Source organism: Loxodonta africana, chromosome X (assembly GCF_030014295.1).
Source record: "Loxodonta africana isolate mLoxAfr1 chromosome X, mLoxAfr1.hap2, whole genome shotgun sequence".
NCBI classification, from domain to species: domain Eukaryota; kingdom Metazoa; phylum Chordata; class Mammalia; order Proboscidea; family Elephantidae; genus Loxodonta; species Loxodonta africana.
This window is the reverse complement of record NC_087369.1, coordinates 141,182,600-141,202,748: the sequence shown is the minus strand read 5'-3', so window position 1 is coordinate 141,202,748 and position 20,149 is coordinate 141,182,600. Positions and strand designations below refer to the sequence as shown.

The 20,149-nt window shown below is 40.3% G+C and overlaps 1 protein-coding gene across 1 annotated transcript in view; it reads left to right on the top strand.

The window, feature by feature from the left end:
* Positions 1 to 19,216, top strand: part of STEEP1 (STING1 ER exit protein 1) — a 38,059-nt gene extending 18,843 nt beyond the window's left edge. Inside the window, exons 3-7 of the mRNA XM_003414783.4 lie at positions 4,269 to 4,310; positions 6,302 to 6,440; positions 13,826 to 13,915; positions 14,485 to 14,577; positions 15,806 to 19,216. Coding sequence (XP_003414831.1) covers positions 4,269 to 4,310; positions 6,302 to 6,440; positions 13,826 to 13,915; positions 14,485 to 14,577; positions 15,806 to 15,868 — 427 coding nt within the window. The 3' untranslated portion in view covers positions 15,869 to 19,216. The remainder of the gene's footprint in view (positions 1 to 4,268; positions 4,311 to 6,301; positions 6,441 to 13,825; positions 13,916 to 14,484; positions 14,578 to 15,805) is intronic.
* Positions 19,217 to 20,149: the final 933 nt, after the last annotated feature.

Genomic DNA, 20,149 nt, shown 5'->3' with positions numbered 1-20,149 from the left:
TATTTATCCATTAGGTTGCTTCCATCTTTTTGCTATTGTAAACAGTGCTGCAATAAACATGGGTGTGCATATATCTGTTCGTGTAAAGGCTCTTATTTCTCTAGGATATATTCCAAGGAGTGAGATTGCTGGATCGTGCGATAGTTCCATTTCTAACTTTTTAAGGAAGCGCCAAATTGATTTCCAAAGTGGTTGTACCATTTGACATTCCCACCAGCAGTGTAGAAGTGTTCCAATCTCTCCACAGCCTCTCCAACATTTATTATTTTGTGTTTTTTGGATTAATGCCACCCTTGTTTTTTTTGTTGGAGTGAGATGAAATATCATTGTAGTTTTGATCTGCATTTCTCTAATGGCTAATGATCCATTTTAACCATTTTTAAGTGTACAGTTCAGTGATCTTAATTATTTTCACCATGTGGTACAACCATCCCCACTATCCATTTCTAAATTTTTTCATCACTGCAAACAGTAACTCAGTACCCCTCAAGCAGTAACTCCCCACACCATCCTCACGACTCTGTTAATGTTTAGGTTCTAATAACATTAGAGTATTTGAAATTCCCTGAGTATCCTGTGCTGTTTTGACTTTGCACATAGTATTCCCTCAGCCTTAAATACCATTTTTATCAGGAGTGTTGGCTTGAACATCACCTCCTCGTGCTGCCTTGCCTGACTGCCTCAGACAGACTTTGGTGCTCCCACCTCAGTGTTCCCATTACCTTTATACAGTAAAACCTGCAAAAGCCTGAAACTGTGTAAGGTGGAAACCTGTTAGAGAAGGAAGACCTAAATATTTTCCAGTAAAAGGAATGATAGAAAAGTTGTGACTGTACCCTGTCAAAGGTGGAAAACTTGCAAGATCCAGAAAAACAAGGCAGTCCCATTGAGTTCCAGCTCTCACAGGCTTCACATACATTCCTACATTTCAGAACTTACCTCCTTGATTATATAACTTTTCCTTACCAAACTGAATTCTTGGAAGAATTCATTCAACCGTATTTATTACACATCTACTTTGTTTTCAGGACTTTGCTCAGCTCTGGGGTTAGAGTGGTGAAACACAGACACGGTCTCTGGTCTCATGGAACTTACAGTGTAGTGGGGTGACGGACAGAAAATTAGTAAAGAGAAAAATAAAATAATTGCAGTTGTAGAAAGTGATGTAAATGAAACAAAGAGTCGATATAGAGAATCACGTGAAAACCTCTTAGAAAGTATGGTCAGGGAAGTCCTCTCTGACTAGGTGATATTTGAACAGAGACCAAAAAAAGATGAGAAGGGGTGGCCATGGCGAAGTGGTGAGAAGAACATTCCGGACAGAGAGAAGAGCATGTATGAAGGCTTAGAGGTAGGAACGTGCTTGTTCAAAGAACAGAAGAAAGAGTGGTGTGGCCAGAGCATAGTGAGGGAAGGAAAGAATGTCTGAGATGAGGCAGGGACCTGGTTATGTACTCAGTTGGTACCTGGTAGGCCATGGTAAGGAGCTTGGATTTTATTCTAAGTGTCTTGGAAAGCTGTTAAAGGGTTTTAAGCAGATGCGAGTGACATGATACAGCTTATATTTTAAGGCCACTCTTACTTCTATTTGGAAACCCTGGTGGCACAGTGGTTAAGTACTGCGTCTGCCAACCAAAAGGTCGGCAGTTCACATCTACCAAGCACTCCTTGGAAACTCTATGGGGCAGTTCTACTCTGTCCTGTAGGGTCGCTATGAGTTGGAATCAACTCAATGGCAACGGGCTTGGTTGGGTTTTACCTCTATTTAGAGAATCGTTTGGAATGGAATGGTTGTGGAAGCGGGTTATAGAATAAGTAATCAAATTAAAAAAAATGAATTTGGAGTAGGGAAGGCGTAGCTAAGTGTGATACAAACTTGGAAGCCATTAAAAACAAACCAAAAAAGGATCTGACCACACAAGAATATAAAATTTATGCAGTGGGTAAAAAGTATTTGCCAAAAGGAAAAAAAAAAAAAAAACCAAACCCATCGCTGTCCAGTTGATTCTAACTCATAACCTATAGAACAGAGTAGGAAACCCAGGTGGTATAGTGGCTAAGAGCTACGGATGCTGACCAAAAGGTCGGTAGTTCAAAGCCACCAGGCATTCCTTGAAAACCCTATGGGGCAGTTCTCCCCTGTCCTATAGGGTTGCTATGAGTCAGAATCAACTTTATGGCAGTGGGTTTGTTTTATTTTGGTTAGGACAGAGTAGTACTGCCCCATAGGGTTTCCAAGGCTGAAATTATTACAGAAGCAGCCTGCCACATCTTTCTCCTGCAGAGGGGCTGGTGGGTTTGAACCGCTGACCTTTCAATTAGCAGCTGAGTGCTTAATCACTGTGCCATCAGGCACCTTAGTATTTGCAAGTCTCCTTAATGTAAAATAAAATTGATAAGAACCAACTGTTTGCGAAAAGAAAATACAAATGGCTATTAAATATATGAAAAGATGTTTATTAACTTCAATCTTAAAAAAGAAATGGTAATTAAGAGGTCCCGTTTTTCACACGTCAGATTGGCAGTGATACAATTTAATAACATACTGTGTTGGTGAGACTTAGGGAAACAGGCATTCTCAGTACATTGATGATGAGAATGTAAATTGGTTGAACTTCTGTACAGAGTAATTTGGCGATATCTACCAGAATTTAAAATGTACACAGGGCTCAGAATTTATCCAACAGATGAAAGACATTTTGGTTCATCCATATGAAGGAATACAATGCAGCCCTTTGGAAGAATGAAGCAACTCTTCATCTAGTGGTAGGGAAAGATCACTAAGAGATATATATAAACCCAGTTTATATATATATATATAGACACATATGTATATATAAACCAAAGTATATTTTAAGTGCAAAAAAGGACAGTACACAGTATGCTACATTTGTATTTAAAAAAGGAAAAAATAGATTTTCTTTATGTATCAATAAGGACTCTTTTCTTCTATATGTAGACTGTCTCTGGGAGGAATACAAGAAGAAACCAGAAACAGCATTTGCCTCTGGGGAAGAGAACTGGGGAAAGGGGGGTGGAAGATCAGGTGGGGTGAATATTAACTTTTCATTTTAGGCTCTTAGGTACGCCATGTGCATGTCTTATCTGTTAAAAAATGGAAACAAACAAGATAGGGGAAGTGAGGAGAGCAGTTAGGAAGCGATTATAGGAGTTGAGGGAAGAGATACTGGCGGCCTAGGCAAAGGTGGTGGCAGGGGAAGTGGAGAAAAGTAGATTTAAGGTCTGTTTTGGAAATAAAACCCACAGGATTGGTGATGAAGTAGTGTGGGAGATGAGGGAAAGAGAAGTATCAAGAATGAATCCCAGGTTTCTGTTAAGCAACTGTGTGGGTGGAATTGGGTCTTTTTATATATGGGTTGGCTGTATTGTGTGTGCTCTTGAGCTTGACTGCCTGGGCTTGAATTCTACCTACTGTACTCCCTAACTCTGCGACCTTCTGTAATTGCTTTGTGCTTAGGTTCCCTCGTCTGTAAAATGAGAATAATAATAGCACTTATACCTGATGGGGCCCCGGTGGCATAGTGGTTAAGAGCTACGGCTGCTAACCAAATGGTTGGCAGTTCAAATCCACCAGGGGCTCCTTGGAAACCCTACGGGGCAGTTCTGCTGTATCCTGTAGGGTCACTATGAATTGAAATTGACTCGATGGCAGTGGGCTTTATACCTCATAGGGTTATTGTGAGGATTAAATGAATTAATATGTGTACATTTTAGGATAGCTCCTGGCACATAGTAACAGCCATGTAAGTGTCTGCTGCTATTATGACTACAGATACTATCATTACTATTATAACCATTATGACTACAACTTTGACTATTAGCTGAAACGTTGGGAGTTTGAACCCATCCAGAGGCTCCTCGGAAGTCAGGCTTGGCGATCTGCTTCCAAAAGGTTACAGCCTTGAAAATCCTCTGGAGCAGTTCTACTCTGAGACACATGGGGTCAGGGTGAGTCGGAATCGACTCCACAGCAACTACCAACAACAATGACTCCTCTTTCTCCTCCTCCTCCTCCTCCTCTGTCAGGGAGACGCCTGGCCCACATTAGGGGGTCAGTAAATGTTTCCTGAGGGGAGGAAGGAAGGAATGCTAGAACTTTTATAATTAATAGATGTTTAACTAACCAGTTGATTGATGAGAACTTTTGAAAGGCCTTGTTGGCATTTGGAGAAATGAGATGGTGAGGATGGTAGCTTATGAGATTTGTTTATATCTTTTTTTTATAAAAACTTCTATTTTTTGTGCAGGCCTGAAGGCATTGAACGACAGTACCGGAAGAAGTGTGCAAAGTAAGTATTAACAGTGTGGGTTTCTCCAAGCTTATAAGCACATGGAAGCGTACTATGTTAGGAAAATAATTGTTTGCGTACAATTCTGTTAATGTCCTCATCCTTATAATCTCAACTGCCTTCAAACTTCAACTATACAAATGCCAATACCCTCCCCCAAGAGACTAGTCAGAAGTTTCATCCCTGACCAGCTGGCCACAAAAATGTGTTTTTAGCATAGTATAATATGTAAAAGTTGAAATGTAATTTACATACAGTAAAATATGCCAATTTTAAGTGTATAATATGATGAGTTTTGATAAAAGCATACAGTCATGTAACACCACCACCATCACTATACAGAACATTTCCAACATCCCGTTTGCCCTTTGCAGTCAATCCCCTCCCCTGCCCCCTCTTCTCACAACCACTGTTCTGCTTTCTGTCTCTATAGTTTTGCCTTTTCTCAAATTTTATGTAAATTCTATAATATGTATTCTACCCTGGTGGTGCAGTGGCTGAGCATGCGGCTGCTAACTGAAAGGTCAGTTGTTCAGACCCACCAGCAGCTCAGTGCGAGAAGGCTGTGGCAGTCTGCTTCTGTAGAGATTACAGCCTTGGAAACCCTGTGGGGCAGTTCTACTCTGTCCTAAAGGGTTGGTAAGAGTTGGAACTGACGTGACAGCAGTGGGTTTTTGGCCTACAATGCATGCTCTTGTGTTCTTTCACTTAGTACATTGCATTTGGGATTTATTCAAGTTGTTGCATGTGTCAGTAGTTCTGTACTGCTCAATAGTGTGCCATTGTATGGTTGTACCATAGTTTGTTTAACCGCTTACCCATTGAAGGACATTTGGGTTGTTGCCATTTTGGGCTATTACGAATGAAGCTTCTATGAACATTCTAGTATAAAAATTGGCAGGGATGTATGTTTTCTTTTGGAACAGGATTGCTGGGTCATATGGTAAATGGAACACAGTGTAATTTAATCCAGACCTGTTAATAAAGTTTATTATAGGATCACAGACCTAAGAACCTTAGTTTAGAGAATAATATTTAAAGCAAAAAAAAAAAATTATTTCTAGCCTTATGCTATTAATGGTGAGAATATTAAACTATAGTAGTTCAGTCTTTCCACAGGTACATCAGAGGATTTGGACTAGAAGAATTAAGTAGGGGAAAATGGATAAGAAGCCATTTTAGCTCACAGTCATACTGGATTGGTTAAACTGGTTTTTATCATATCTTATTTTAAAAAACAGCAGTTGCTGTTGAGTCACTTCTGACTCATGGGGACCTCTCATATGTCAGAGTAGGACTGTGCTGCATAGAGTATTCAGTGGCTGATTTTTAGAAATTAGGTTGCCAGGCCTTTGTTTCAAGGCACCTCTGGATGGACTCAAACCTCCAACTTTTCAGTTAGCGGTCAAGAGCGTTAACTGTTTGCTATACCCCAAGACTGCATCATATCTTATAGGTCTACTTTATTTAGCTCAAAAAAATATAATATGGGTCAGCCAAAGAAAGTAGTATGGAAACTACTACAGGGATTATTTTGCAGACCACTGCAGTGGAGCCTTTGCACTCCCTCTTCACGCTGCAAAAACAAAACACACATGCACACACAGAAAAAGCTAGACAAAACCCCCAAACTGGTTACCCAGATGCCTGGGAAGAACGGTAGCAGTTTTGACTGGAAAAAATCAACAGTATGAGCCAGTGTTTCCCAAACTTGTCTAATGATAAGAAACCCCTGGGATGCTGATTAAAATGACAAGTCCCAGATCTCACCGCTCAGATTTGCTGAATCAGGACCTTATGGGGAGGTTCCTAGGCATCTGATGGGCAACTTTAACAAGCACCCTACGTGATTCTTGCCAAGTAGTTTGGGGAAACATTGGGAAGGGCTAATCATGTTTATGCCACAACAAGAATATTTCCAGAGTCCAAGCATACTTTGTGAGTTGCTGTTTTGGGGATTTGGATGCTGAGATTCACTGTGCTGTTTGCAGGTGTGGACTACCACTCTTCTACCAGTCCCAGCCCAAGAACGCTCCCGTCACCTTCATTGTGGATGGAGCAGTGGTCAAGTTTGGCCAGGGTTTTGGGAAAACGAATATATACACTCAGAAACAAGAGCCTCCCAAGAAGGTAATTATCATCGAAGGAAACCAGCTGGTTTAATATAGCTACAGATTTAGGCCTGCATTTTAAAATAAGATTATAGTGCATGAGAAACTCTCCTTTATGGATACATTCTTTATAAAGAATGCTATTTTTGTGTATAAGCAGATGTTAAAGAATCGTAACATATGTTATCTGCCCTCTTTCCTACAGTTGCCCTGTAAGGTTAGAAATTGTATGTTGTTTTTTTTTTAAACATTTTGTTGTGTTTTAGGTGAAAGTTTACATAACAAATTAGTTTTCCATTCAACAATTCATATACAAATTGTTTTGTGACGTTGGTTGCTCTCCCTACAATATGTCAGCCCTCTCCCCATTTCCACCCCGCCTTCCACGTTTCCATCCCTCCGGTTTCCCTGCCCCTCCTTGCCATCTCGTCTTTGCTTTTGGGCAAATGTTGCTCATTTGGTCTTTAGTTGATTGTTCTAAGGAGCACATTCCTCGTGGGTATTATTGTTTATTTTATAGGCCAATCTATTATTTACCTGAAAGGTGACCTCCAGAATAGCCTCAGTTCCAGGTTAAAAGGGTATCTTAGAGTGATAGTTCCAGGAGTTCCTCTATCTCTATCCTTCCAGTAAGCCTGCTCTTTTTTATGAATTTGAGTTTTGTTCTACATTTTTCTCCCATTCTAACCAGGACCCTCTATTGTGTCCCTGGTCAGAGCTATCAGTAGTGGCAGCTGGGCACCATCTAGTTCTGGTCTCAGGCTAGAGGAGGCTGTGGTTCATATAGGCCATTAGTCTTTTGGAATAATTTCTTCCTTGAGTCTTTGGTTTCCTTTACTCTTCTTTGCTCCAGATGAGAAGAGACCAATAGTTGTATCTTAGGTGGCTGCTCACAAGCTTTTAAGACCCCAGATGCTACTCACTAAACTGGGATGTAGAACATTATCTTTATGAACTGTACTATGCCAATTCAGCTAGATGTCCCCTGAGACTATGGTCCTTAGCCTTCAAGCCCACTAACTCAGTCCCACGAGGTGTTTGGAGATGTCTAAGAAGTTTCCATAACTGTGTCCACTATGTGCTCTACATGTAGCACATACAAATACGTATATACAGTTACACACAACTGAAGGGTCTCTCTGAGATATTTCAACAAACGGATACAGCTCTGGAAGTGCTCACTTGTCTTTGCCAAGAAATTTGGAAGACAGCTACCTGGCCAACTGACTGGAAGAGATCTGTGTTTATGTCCATTCCCAAGAAAGGTGATCCAACGGAATGCAGAAATTATCAAACAATATCATCAGTACCACATGGAAGCAAAATTTTGCTGAAGATCATTCAAAAGCGGCTACAGCAGTACATCAACAGCAAACTATCAGAAATTCAAGCCAGATTTCGAAGAGGACATAGAACCGGAGATATCACTGCTGATGTCAGATGGATCCTGACTGACAGCAGAGAATACCAGAAGGATGTTTACCTGTGTTTTATTGACTATGCAAAGGCATTCAACTGTGTGGATCATAACAAATTATGGATAACATTGCAAAGAATGGGAATTCCAGAACACTTAATTGTGCTCATGAGGAACTTGTTCATAGATCAAGAGGCAGTCGTTCGGACAGAACAAGGGGATACTGATTGGTTTAAGGTCAGGAAAGGTGTGCGTCAGGGTTGTATCCTTTTACCATATCTATTCAATCTGTATGCTGAGCAAATAATCTGAGAAGCTGGACTGTATGAAGAAGAACAGGGCATTAGGATTGGAGGAAGACTAACATCCTGCGTTATGCAGATGACACAACCTTGCTTGCTGAAAGCCTTCAGTGTGAATTATACCTCAACATAAAGAAAACAAAAATCCTCACAACTGGACCAATGAGCAACATCATGATAAACGGAGAAAAGATTGACGTTGTCAAGGATTTCATTTTACTTGGACCCACAATCAACACCCGTGGAAGCAGCACTCAAGAAATCAAAGGATGGCATAACTGGATATCTATCTGTAAAAACATGAAACAAGACCCATGCCTCATACCAGGCACAAAAACTAACTCAAAATGGATCAAAAACCTAAAGATAAAATCTAAAACGATAAAGATCATGGAAGAAAAAATAGGGACAACGCTAGGAACCCTAATACATGGCATAAATTGTATATAAAACATTATTAGCAGTGCAGAATAGAAACTAAATAACTGGGAGCTCGTAAAAATCAAACACCTATGCTCATCCAAAGGCTTCACCAAAAGAGTAAAAAGACTACCTACAGACTGGGAAAAAGTTTTTATCTATGACGTTTCTGATCAGTGCCTGATCTCTGAAATCTACATGATACTGCAAAAACTCAACTGCAAAAAGACAAATAACCCAATTAAAAAATGGGCAAAAGATATGAATAGACACTTCACTAAAGAAGACATTCAGGTAGCTAACAGATACATGAGGAAATGTTCACGATCATTAGCCATTAGAAAAATGCAGATCAAAACTACAATGAGATTTCATCTCACTCCAACAAGGCTGGCATTAATCCAGAAAACACAAAAGAATAAATGTTGGAGAGGCTGTGGAGAGATTGGAACACTTCTACGCTGCTGGTGGGAATGTCAAATGGTACAACCACTTTGGAAATTGATTTGGCGCTTCCTTAAAAAGCTAGAAATAGAACTACCTTACGATCCAGCAATCCCACTCCTTGGAATATATCCTAGAGAAATAAGAGCCTTTACACAAACAGCTATATGCACACCCATGTTCATTGCAGCACTGTTTACAATAGCAAAAAGATGGAACCAACCAAGGTGCCCATCAACGGATGAATGGATAAATTATGGTATATTCACAAAATGGAATACTATGCATCAATAAAGAACAATGATGAATCCATGAAACATTTCATAACATGAAGAAATCTGGAAGGCATTATGCTGAGTGAAATTAGTCAGTTGCAAAAGGACAAATATTGTATGAGACCACTATTATAAGAACTCAAGAAATAATTTAAACAGAGAAGAAAATACTCTTTGATGGTTAGGAGAGTGGGGAGGGAGGGAGGGAGGAGGAGAGAGCGGTATTCACTAATTAGGTAAGAGACAAGAACTATTTTAGGTGAAGGGAAAGACAATACAGTACGGGGGAGGTCAGCACAACTGGACTAAAGCAAAAGCAGAGAAGTTTCCTGAATAAACCGAATGCTTCGAAGGCAAGAGTAGCAGGGGCAGGGGTTTGGGAACCATGGTTTCAGGGAACATCTGGGTCAATTGGCATAATAAAATCTATTAGAAAACATTCTGCATCCCACTTCGGAGAGTGGCATCTATGGTCTTACACGCTAGCAAGAGACCATCTAAGATGCATCAATTGGTCTTGGCCCACATGGAGCAAAGGAAAATGAAGAACTCCAAAGACACAAGGTAATTATGAGCCCAAGAGACAGAAAGGGCCACATAAACCAGAGACTACATTAGCCTGAGACCAGACAACTAGATAGTGCCTGGCTACAACCAATGACTGCCTGACAGGGAACACAGCAGAGAACCCCTGATGGAGTAGGAGAGCAGTGGGAAGCAGACCTCAGATTCTCATACAAAGACCAGACTTAATGGTCTGACTGAGAATAGAAGGACCCTGGAGGTCATGGTCCCTAGACCTTCTGTTAGGCCAAGACTGGAACCATTCCCAAAGCCAACTCTTCAGACAGGGATTGGATTGGATTTTTTATAGGATAGAAAATGATACTGGTGAGGAGTGAGCTTCTTGGCTCAAATAGACACATGAGACTATGAGGTCAGCTTTTGTCTGGAGGGAAGATGAGAAGGCAGAGGGGGACAGAGCTGGCTGAATGGACACAGGAATACAAGGTGTAGTGAAGGAGCGTGCTGTCTCATTAGGGGGAGAGCAACTAGGAGTATATAGCAAGGTGTATATAAATTTTTGGATGAGAGACTGACTTGATTTGTAAACTTTCACTTAAAGCACAATTAAAAAGAAAACCCTATGGAACAAAAAAAAATCAAAAGACACATTGCATCGTGCAAATCCGCTGCAAGAGATCTCTTTAAAGTGTTGAAGAGCAAAGATGTCACCTAGAGGAGTAGGGTGCACCTGACCCAAGCCTTGGTGTTTTTGATTGCCTCATATGCATGCGAAAGCTGGGCAGTGAATAAGGAAGACTGAAGAGGAATTGATGCCTTTGAATTATGGTGTTGGTGAACAATATTAAATATACCATGGACTGCCAAAAGAACAAACAAATCTGTCTTGGAAGAAGTAAAACCTGAATGCTCCTTGGAAACAAGGATGGCGAGACTGAGTCTCGTATACTTTGGACATGTTGTCAGTAGGGATCCGTCCCTGGAGAAGGAAATCGTGCTTGGTAAGGTAGAGGGTCAGCGAAAAAGATGAAGACCCTCAGCAAGATGGATTGACACAGTGGCTCCAACAATGGGCTCAGGCATAGCAACAAATGTGAGGATGGCACAGGACTGGGCAGTGTTTCGTTCGGTTGTGCATAGGGCCTCCATGAGTCAGAACCAACTCCACGGCACCTAATAACAACATAGGGTCTCTATGAGCCACAATTAACTCAACAGCAAGGGTTTTTTTTGGTTAATGGCTAATGATTGCGAGCATCTCTTTATGTGTTTGTTAGCCACCTGAATGTCTTTGGTAAAGTGTTTATTCATATCCTTTGCCCATTTTTTGATTGGATTGTCTGTCTTTTTGTTTTTGAGGCTTTGAAATTTTCTATATATTTTAGAGATTAAACCCTTGTCTGATATGTCATTGCCAAAATATTTTTCCCAGTCTGTGGGTTATCTTTTTACTCTTTTGGTAAAGTCTTTTCATGAACATTAAGTATTTAATTTTTAGGAGGCCCCAGATATCTAGTTTATCTTCTGTTGTTTGTGCATTTTTAGTTATGTTTGATAGTCTATGCCATTAATTAGCTTTGTTCCTATGTTATCTTTCAGAAGCTTTATAGTTTTAAGTTTAACGTTTAGGTCTTTGATCCATTTCGAGTTAGTTTTTGTGTATGGTTTGAGGTACGGATCCTATTTCATTTTCCTGCAAGTGGATATCTAGTTTTGTCAGCACCATTTATTAAAGAGACTGTTTCTTCCCCCACTGAATGGACCTTGACCATTTGTCAAAGGTCAGCTGTCCATAGCTGGATAGTTTTACTTCTGGGTTCTCAATTCTGTTCCATTGGTCTGTGTGTCTGTCGTTGTACCAGTACCAGGCTGTTTTGATTACCATGGCTGTATAGTACATTTTGAGATCAGGGAGTGTGAGGTTCCCTACTATGTTCTTCTTCAAGAATGCTTTGGCTATTCGGGGCCTCTTTCCTTTCTATATAAAGTTGGAGATTACTTTTTTCCATTTCATTAAAGAATGTTGTTGGAATTTGGATCAGGATTGCATTATGTCTATAGATCGCTTTGGGTAGTATTGACATTTTCACAGTGTTAAGTCGTCCAATCCATGAGCATGGTATGTTTTTCCATATATGTAAGTCTCTTGATTTCTTGCGGTAGTATTTTGTAGTTTTCTTTGTATAAAGTCTTTTACATCTCTGGTTAGATTTATTCCTATATATTTTATCTTTTTGGGGACTACTGTAAATGGTATTGTTTTCTTGATTTCCTTTTCAGAATTCTCCTTAATTTTGTTTGTTGATCTCGCACCCTGCCACTTCGCTGCACCCTTCTATTAGTTCTAATAACTTTCTTGTAGAGTCTCTGGAATTTTCTATATATAGGATCTTGGCGTATGTGAATGGGGATAGTTTAACTTCTTCCTTACCAATTTGGATGCCCTTTATTTGTCTTTCTTGCCTTATGACTCTGGCTAGGACTTCCAGTACAATATTGAATAGGAGTGGTGATCATGGGCATCCTTGTCTCATTCCCGTTCTCAAGGGGATTGCTTTCAATCTCTCTCTGTTGAGAATAATGTTGGCTTTTGGTTTTGAATATATGCCCTTAATTATGTTGAGGAATTTCTCTTTTATTTATATTTTGCTGAGAGTTTTTATCAGGAAGGGGTGTTGGATTTTATCAAATGCCTTTTCTGCAGCAATTAAGATGGTCATGTGATTCTTCTCCTTTGTTTTATTTATGTGGTGAATTACATTGATTGATTTTCTAATGTTGAACCATCCTTGCATCCCTGGTATGAATCCCACTTGATCATGATGTATTATTTTTTTTAAATATGCTGCTGAATTCTATTTGCTAGAATTTTTTGAAGTATTTTTTGTGGCTATATTCATGAGGGATATGGGTCTGTTATTTTCATTTTAGTGGTGTCTTTTTTTTTTTTTTTGCCTGATTTTGATATCAGGATTATACTGGCCTCATAGAATGAGTTAGGGAGTATTGCTTCCTTTTCTATTTTCTGGAATAGTTTGAATAGAGTGGGGGAGGGAGAGTATGCTCCTGTGGTCACCAGGTGACGGTACCTGGGCACTTCCTGTTGGCTACAGCCAGCTATCAGGACCTGGCCCAAACAAATGTGTAGGGGGAGCTGCCTGGGGTTCAGTCGGGTGGGGGACCTCCTGCTGATATTCTATGGATCTATTAGTCTGTGCACGCCGCCTGCCCTAATGGTCAGGGACCGCTGCTGCTGAGTTGCCCTTTCTCTGGATCCTGGCTCCCTGTCTGTTCTGTGGATGCTGGGGTCCCTGGATCTTTTGCCTTCCTTCCTGTATTTTTTCTCTTTAGTTCCAGTTCATGGCCTGCTCACCTTGCTTCACTCGGGGTATATCTATGCAGTTTCTCTTGTCTCCTGTTTGGAATTCTGGAAGTTGCTTTCCTGCGCTCCTCACCTGGGATCACTGCTAGCTTTGTCTCAAGATGGGCACACTGTGCCAGGCCAGCGGGCAGGGCGCCTCCACTCTGTATCTCTCCTTGTTCGCTGTTTTTGTTCAGTTTCTTCTTCCAGTTGGTGTTCGATCTAATTTTTTATCCTTTCATTTGATGGTCAGTGTTCCAGGATTGTCACCTGTATCTGTTTCATTTGGTTTCTAGGGCCTTTGCTGTAAAGGGATGGCATGGTGTGTCTGACTAAACAGCCATCTTGGCTCCCCTGTTCCAGAGATTGTATGTTTTTTTATTCACATTTATTTCCTTCACATGTCTTCTTTGTCCGGTGTGAATGATTAAGAATGGAATGAATTAGGCCAATTTTCTAGGCTAATTTTTATATGTAGTTTAAAAACTCTTGATGGCAAATGTTTGAAAAATATTATGTAAATAAAAATATTGGTGCTTTACAATCAGCCAGCTTGTCCCGAAGAGGTAGTTGTACCCCCTCCAAATACACACACATACACACACGGCTCACGGATCCTCTTGCGGTGAACTAGACTAATTCTTCTTCCTGATATTTCAGGTGATGATGACCAAACGGACTAAAGACATGGGGAAGTTCAGCTCTGTCACTGTGTCTACTATTGATGAAGAGGAAGAGGAGATTGAGGCTGTAAGTGCTTCTGTCTTCATAGGAATTGGAATTCAAGGAGAGATGGGGTGAAAGGAAAGGAGACTGTGGAGCATTTGAGTAGCAGAATAATTAGAGACCTTGCTTTTAGACCTTGCTAGTGAGAAACTGTGTAACGCTGGGCTAGTCTCTGTTCTTCTCCATCTGAGGGATATGTGGAAACTGAAAATGAAGGAGTTGGACTAGATCAGTGATTTTCATACTTTAGGGGACAAAGCCCCCTTCCCTCTTCAGTTTAAAAACGATTGGACTAAATTATTTTAGGTCCAGGTCTGATGGTGGGTGAGTCTATCCTTAGCAGTAGTAGCAATTTCCGTTATCGTACTTCGGTATGGTGATATTTAGGGAGAGATGTTATCTGTTATTTTAAAAATGGTTTCAGGTGAAACCTGAACTCTTTTGGATTATTTAAAAGATAAAGAGTTGGAAGAGAGCAGAGTTCTACCATTTCTGCAGTGATTTCATAATTTGAGTAGTGGAAACTGTTTCTTATATTCTTTGTTATTCATCGATGAGACTGCTGATTGAAGGACGCTTCTTGTTTCCCTCAGAGGGAAGTTGCTGACTCCTATGCACAGAATGCCAAAGTGATTGAGAAGCAGCTGGAACGCAAAGGCATGAGCAAGAGGCGGCTGCAAGAGCTGGTGAGTAGCATGGAGTGGAAAGGGACTGGGTTTGATGATTTGGATTTCTTGGTCTGAGAGCCCCTCCACCAGGCAGGGAAATCCTTTAAGAAGTCTACTGGGGGTTACTGGTATAGGTGGCTGCCATGCTTCTATCTCTGGGCTTTGGCCACGTGACTGTCTGTGTACCCTGACCTGTAGCAGTAACCATAAGATCTACCCTCTAAATTATAATACTTGTTAGAGAGCCCTAACTGGAATAATACTTTAATCTGCTACTTGTGACCCAAGGGGAGGAGTAAAAAGTCAGAGTTTATGTATGCTCTCCTAGGGTTTAATGACGTGCGATGGTGCTACTTTGGCGGTACCAGCACTGGGGCTGGTCATTGCTGCTTAAAGCACCCGTGCTGGTTTTCTGCGTTATTCATGGGCTCATGTTAGAGGATTCACATCTATATATGATGTTGCTGACATTTTTGGTTTTGGATAATAATTTACTTACGATAATTCATTAAAACCAGACATCGTTGCATTGATGCCTCATCAAAAGGCAACTTGTCTATTTTAATGACTGTAGAGGGTTTTTTGGTGGCAGAGGTGCTAGGTCCCAGGAGCTTTTTTGCCTTGCCATCATGGTCTAGAGCAATACTTATGAAACTTTCTGAGGTGAAGGACCAGTGCTTTTTTTTTAATTCTCTGTCATGAACAGATTTGTAATTTGTAAATATAATAAAAACAAATTGGCCCCAATTTTTATTATTAGATTATTTTATTATGACTCTTGTCAAATTCTATTTTTTTTTCTAAATGCTTAGTCTCAGTTCTTGTACATGTCATGCATGGACCAGTAATAGACAGCTCACAGACTTGTGACAGTTCGCAGACCAGACAACTTTGCGTGACACTGTTCTAGGGCAGTGTTTTTCTTCTTGTTCTTCCAAGAATAGGATACTAGTATGCCACAATATTATTCCCTTGCCCTTGGGGGGCGTTGAGGCTGCTGGAATCCCTGCACCAGTTGCCTTTGGGCCACAGCCTTGTATATTTAACCCCACTTTGTCATAGAAATATTTTCATTTTCTGTGGTTAGAAAGCAGTTGCTAGAGATTCCTAATGATTCCAGAACCACTATTCGTATTTATATTCTAAATGAACATTCAGGGATAGTGTTTGGGGCAATTAGAAACAAGGAAGGAAAATCAGAATTTTGTATCATGGATCAGGACTTGTCATTTTTCTTCTTCTCCAGGCTGAACTGGAAGCTAAGAAAGCTAAGATGAAGGGGACCTTGATTGACAACCAGTTCAAGTGACCAGGGACTTTCTCCAAGCTCAGACTGAAGACAGGCACTTAGGGCAGGAGGAAAAAGCGCTTTTTCTTGACGACATGGACTGGTTCCTACTTTTCATGCCCCAGCCGAAGGCTTCACTGTGCTTTCTGTTGTTTCTTCTCCAGTCCGTGAGGTCTTCAGCTGAGTCCATTTGACCTGCTTGCAGCTAGAGAGGGTGGGTGAGAGTACAATTCCAGGAGATGGCTTTTTCTAAATCTTTCTGTATATAGGTTTTCTGTACTGTTTTATGGAAAGCATGGTGGTATAGTGGTTAAGTGCTACGGCTGCTAACCAAAAGGTCGGCAGTTCGAATCCACCAGGCGCTCCTTGGAAACTCTGTGGGGCAGCTCTCTGTCCTATAGGGTCACTATGATTCGGAATCAACTCGAGGGCAGTGGGCTGGGTACTGTTTTGTCTACTGCGCATTTGATTTAAACTTCAACCATGTAAAAACTATATGTTTGAATGCTTTAGTTTCTAAAGTGGCTGATTTTATTCCTTCTTAAAAATTAATAAAGTAATGATTTTTGAAAAGAACACTCTGGCATATCAGAGAAAAGCAGCATGCATTATATTTAAAGTTATAGCAAGTCATCCTTTTAAGTGACTTTGTATCTCTTTGTTGTTAGTATGGCAAACACTGGCTATGGTTAATTGAATATTTCCGCAATCAGGAAATCCAGGAACATCCAGATTCCATAAAAATCCGGAATCTGCATAAAACTTTCTTTACTTCAAACTGTAAAGCTGTAGGTAAACCAGCCCCTGTCATACCTTAGGAAAACCAGATTGGAGGAGATTGGGAGTAGGATAGCTCAGCTCTGAATGAAAATAGGGTCTCAATAAGCAACCCAAGGGAGCTGCCTTCCTGTCACACAACTAAGAGTGCTGCTTCCATATGTGGGTACGGGGGAGGGCGATATTACAGATTACAAAATGAGACTGAGATAAGCAAAGGATCTGTCGGGAGTCTTTTATTTCGCATTTGCTATTCATGGAGAAGTGTTGTATATATAAATATTTTATGTCGCTCTGCATCAGTGATATCAATATGTAGTTTATATTCATGTTTTCATCTGTCCACCTGTATTACAGGGTGTTGGGACAGGAAGAGTGATTTAACCTCCTTGGATTATGTACAGTGGTTTGCATGTAGTACGTGCCCAATGCATGTTTGTAAGGTGCTGCTGGGAAACAGTACAGCATTTTTATGATTTCCTTATTTGAAAGGAAAAGTGGTTAGAGTAGGGGTAGGTGTAAGGTAGCGAGAACTGGGAAAAAGGAGGGTGGGGGTCCTGGAAAGGCCCAGGGTGGGACTGTGTCACCACCTTCTCACTTATCCTCCTGCATTCAATGAGGTCTTTGCACCTGAAGGTTCCTCTTCACCTCGTTTCCTGTCATTCTGACAGATAATTGACCATTATGTGGATGACCAACCATTGTCGATGTTGTTAGGTGCCATTATGGATTGAATTGTGTCCCCCCAAAATGTGTGTCAGCTTGGCCAGGCCATTATTCTTGTATTATGTGGTTGTCCTCCATTTTATGATCTGGTGCAATTATCCTATGTGTTATAAATCCTAGCCTCTATGCCTGTGGTTGTGATCCGACTTGGGAGTGAGCTGTCTGTTATATTAATGAGGCAGGATTAGAGGCAGTTCGGTTAATGAGGCAGGACACAATATACAGGATTATGTTGTATTTTGAGTCAATCTTTTTTGAGATATAAAAGAGAGATGTGATCACAGAGGAGAGGGACCTCATGCCACCAAGAAAGAAGTGGTGGGAGTGGAGCAAATCCTTTGGACCCAGGGTCCCTGTACTGGGAAGTTCCTAGACCAGGGGAAGACTGATGACAAGGACCTTCCCCCAGAGCTGACAGAGAGAGAAAGGATTTCCCAGGAGCTGGTGCCCTGAATTAGGACTTCTAGCCTCCTTGATGGTAAGAGAATAAATTTCTGTTTGTGAAAGTCATCCACTTGTGGTATTTCTACTATAGCAGCACTAGATGACTAAGACAGGTGCCTTCGAGTTGGTTCCAACTCAGAGCGACCCTATGTGCAACAGAACGAAACACTGCCTGGTCCTGCACCATCCTCACAATCACTGCTGTGTTTGAGCCCATTGTTCCAGCCACTGTGTCAATCCACTCATCTGTCAGTTTGTCGTACTGTGATGGCTTGTGTGTTTCGGTGATGCTGGAAGCTATGCCACCAGTATCTCAAATACCAGCAGAATCACCCATGGTGGACAGGTTTCAGCAGAGCTTCCAGACTAAGACAGACTAGGAAGGAGGACCTGGCGATCTACTTCCAAAAAAAATTGGCCAGTGAAAACCTTATGACCAGCTATTAACCTCCTCACAATTCCTTAACCTCAGCTCCAGTGACCTTTACCATCACTCTGCTTTAGCCCAAAACTCCTGTAACCACAGCCTAGATCTCGTCTACATTACCTCTGAAATCCAATATTCTGTTCCCTGACCGCAACCTTCTATCTTTGCTTCTCTTGTACTCTCACTTCCACTAGACCTTTTCTGTTGTTTTTTATTTTCAAGAGTGGCTATTTCACTGGTAGTGATAAAAAATAGTCGTAGCAATAACATCAGTAATAATCCTGGCTGCTTTTTAATGAGAACTTACTATGTGTTAAGTGCTGGACAAAGTACAGGGATTATCTTAATCTAAACAATGTGATAGTCCTATGAAATAGGTTTAACTGTTTTCATTCTCACTTTGTAAATGTGGACTCTAAGGCCTAGAGCTTAAGCTTCCTAAGATCCCATAGCCAGTAAGTGATAAAGCCAAAAATCTGACTATAGAACCTGAGCTCATAACCACTGTACTGAACTGCCTCTTTGTGTGGGATTTTAAAAATATGTATTACTGAGAACAGATCACAGTTTTGATTTGAGAAACCAAGTAAAATGCAATATAAAGACACTTGCATAGAGGTTACCTTTGTACATATTTTCTGAAATATTTGTCCTTAGATACTAATCCTGAACTATTTCAACTTCTGGCTTAGATTATGCATTTTGCTTCATCTACAGAACTGCAAAATATGATGTCATTAGCACCAAACAAGCATGTGTGCTCTTCATTCTGTTTTCTTCATATTGAAATAGTTATTAAAATAACATGATAGTTTCTGTCAATGTATTGTTTTATTGTTAGTATAAAGAGCTGTATTGAAATTTTGGAGTCTTATTATTTTTCTTTTGTTTGTACAAATTATCAACTGTGATAAAATATTAAAATGTTGTAAAATGTTCCCACTGTAATAAAGTTACACTTCAAATGTCATCAGTCTTTGTTTAAGAGAAATCGAAAAGCTTTTTAAAAATTAACTTGCCTTGACCATTTTCAGATCCTCAACATTGTAAATGATCTCTTTTTTAAGGAAAAATCTTCCCTTATTTCTTTGATGATTTATTCTGGTTCTGCATCTCTGACTGCACCTCTCATTCACTCAGTTTTAACACAGTTGTCTTTCAAAACACAACCCATTACATTTGAGCTTTTAACATTTTATAGTCCATTGCATAAAATAGAAAGTATCCCCTGTGATGGACGAAAGCTGATTTTAAACTTCATAGAACCTCGATCCTCCCATTTTCTTCCAGTATTACAGTTCCATCACCATTTCACTGCCGTTTGACCCAGTCTGATCCTGTGATTCATTACCATAGTTTTTCACAAATAACGCATACTTTATATGTTTTTTGCCAATTGCACAACCCCCCGTGCGTTATTTTTGTAAGCGCACTATGCCAATTTTTTTTACATGTTGCTGACTTCAGTTGACACTAAGAAGACATAATTAACCTACGAAGTAAGCAGAACAGACCTAACATAACCTAGTGGTTTCACTTAAGGCAATTTAAGGTTTTTGCATTTAACTGTTAATGCATTATAATTACCAATTTAAACAAACTCATAGTTTCAGTTATTTATTTTCTGGGGGACTACCAAACTCGATCCATGACTTCTTGACCATGGTTTATACCTTATTACACAATTATGATCAAAAGTAACATTTTTGGACTATTTTTATACACATAAGCAGGAGATTAAAGAAAATGAACAGAATGAAAGAAAATGAACAGTATGATATGATTTACCTGTAATATGGGAGGACGGGTGAGTGAAGCCAAAATTCCCTTCTGGAAATGTCATGAGACACGCACAGTATATGCGTGGGTGTGTTGCGCCAGAAATGTTTTTACTTAATTCCTTCATTTCCGTGCGTTATATGTGTGTG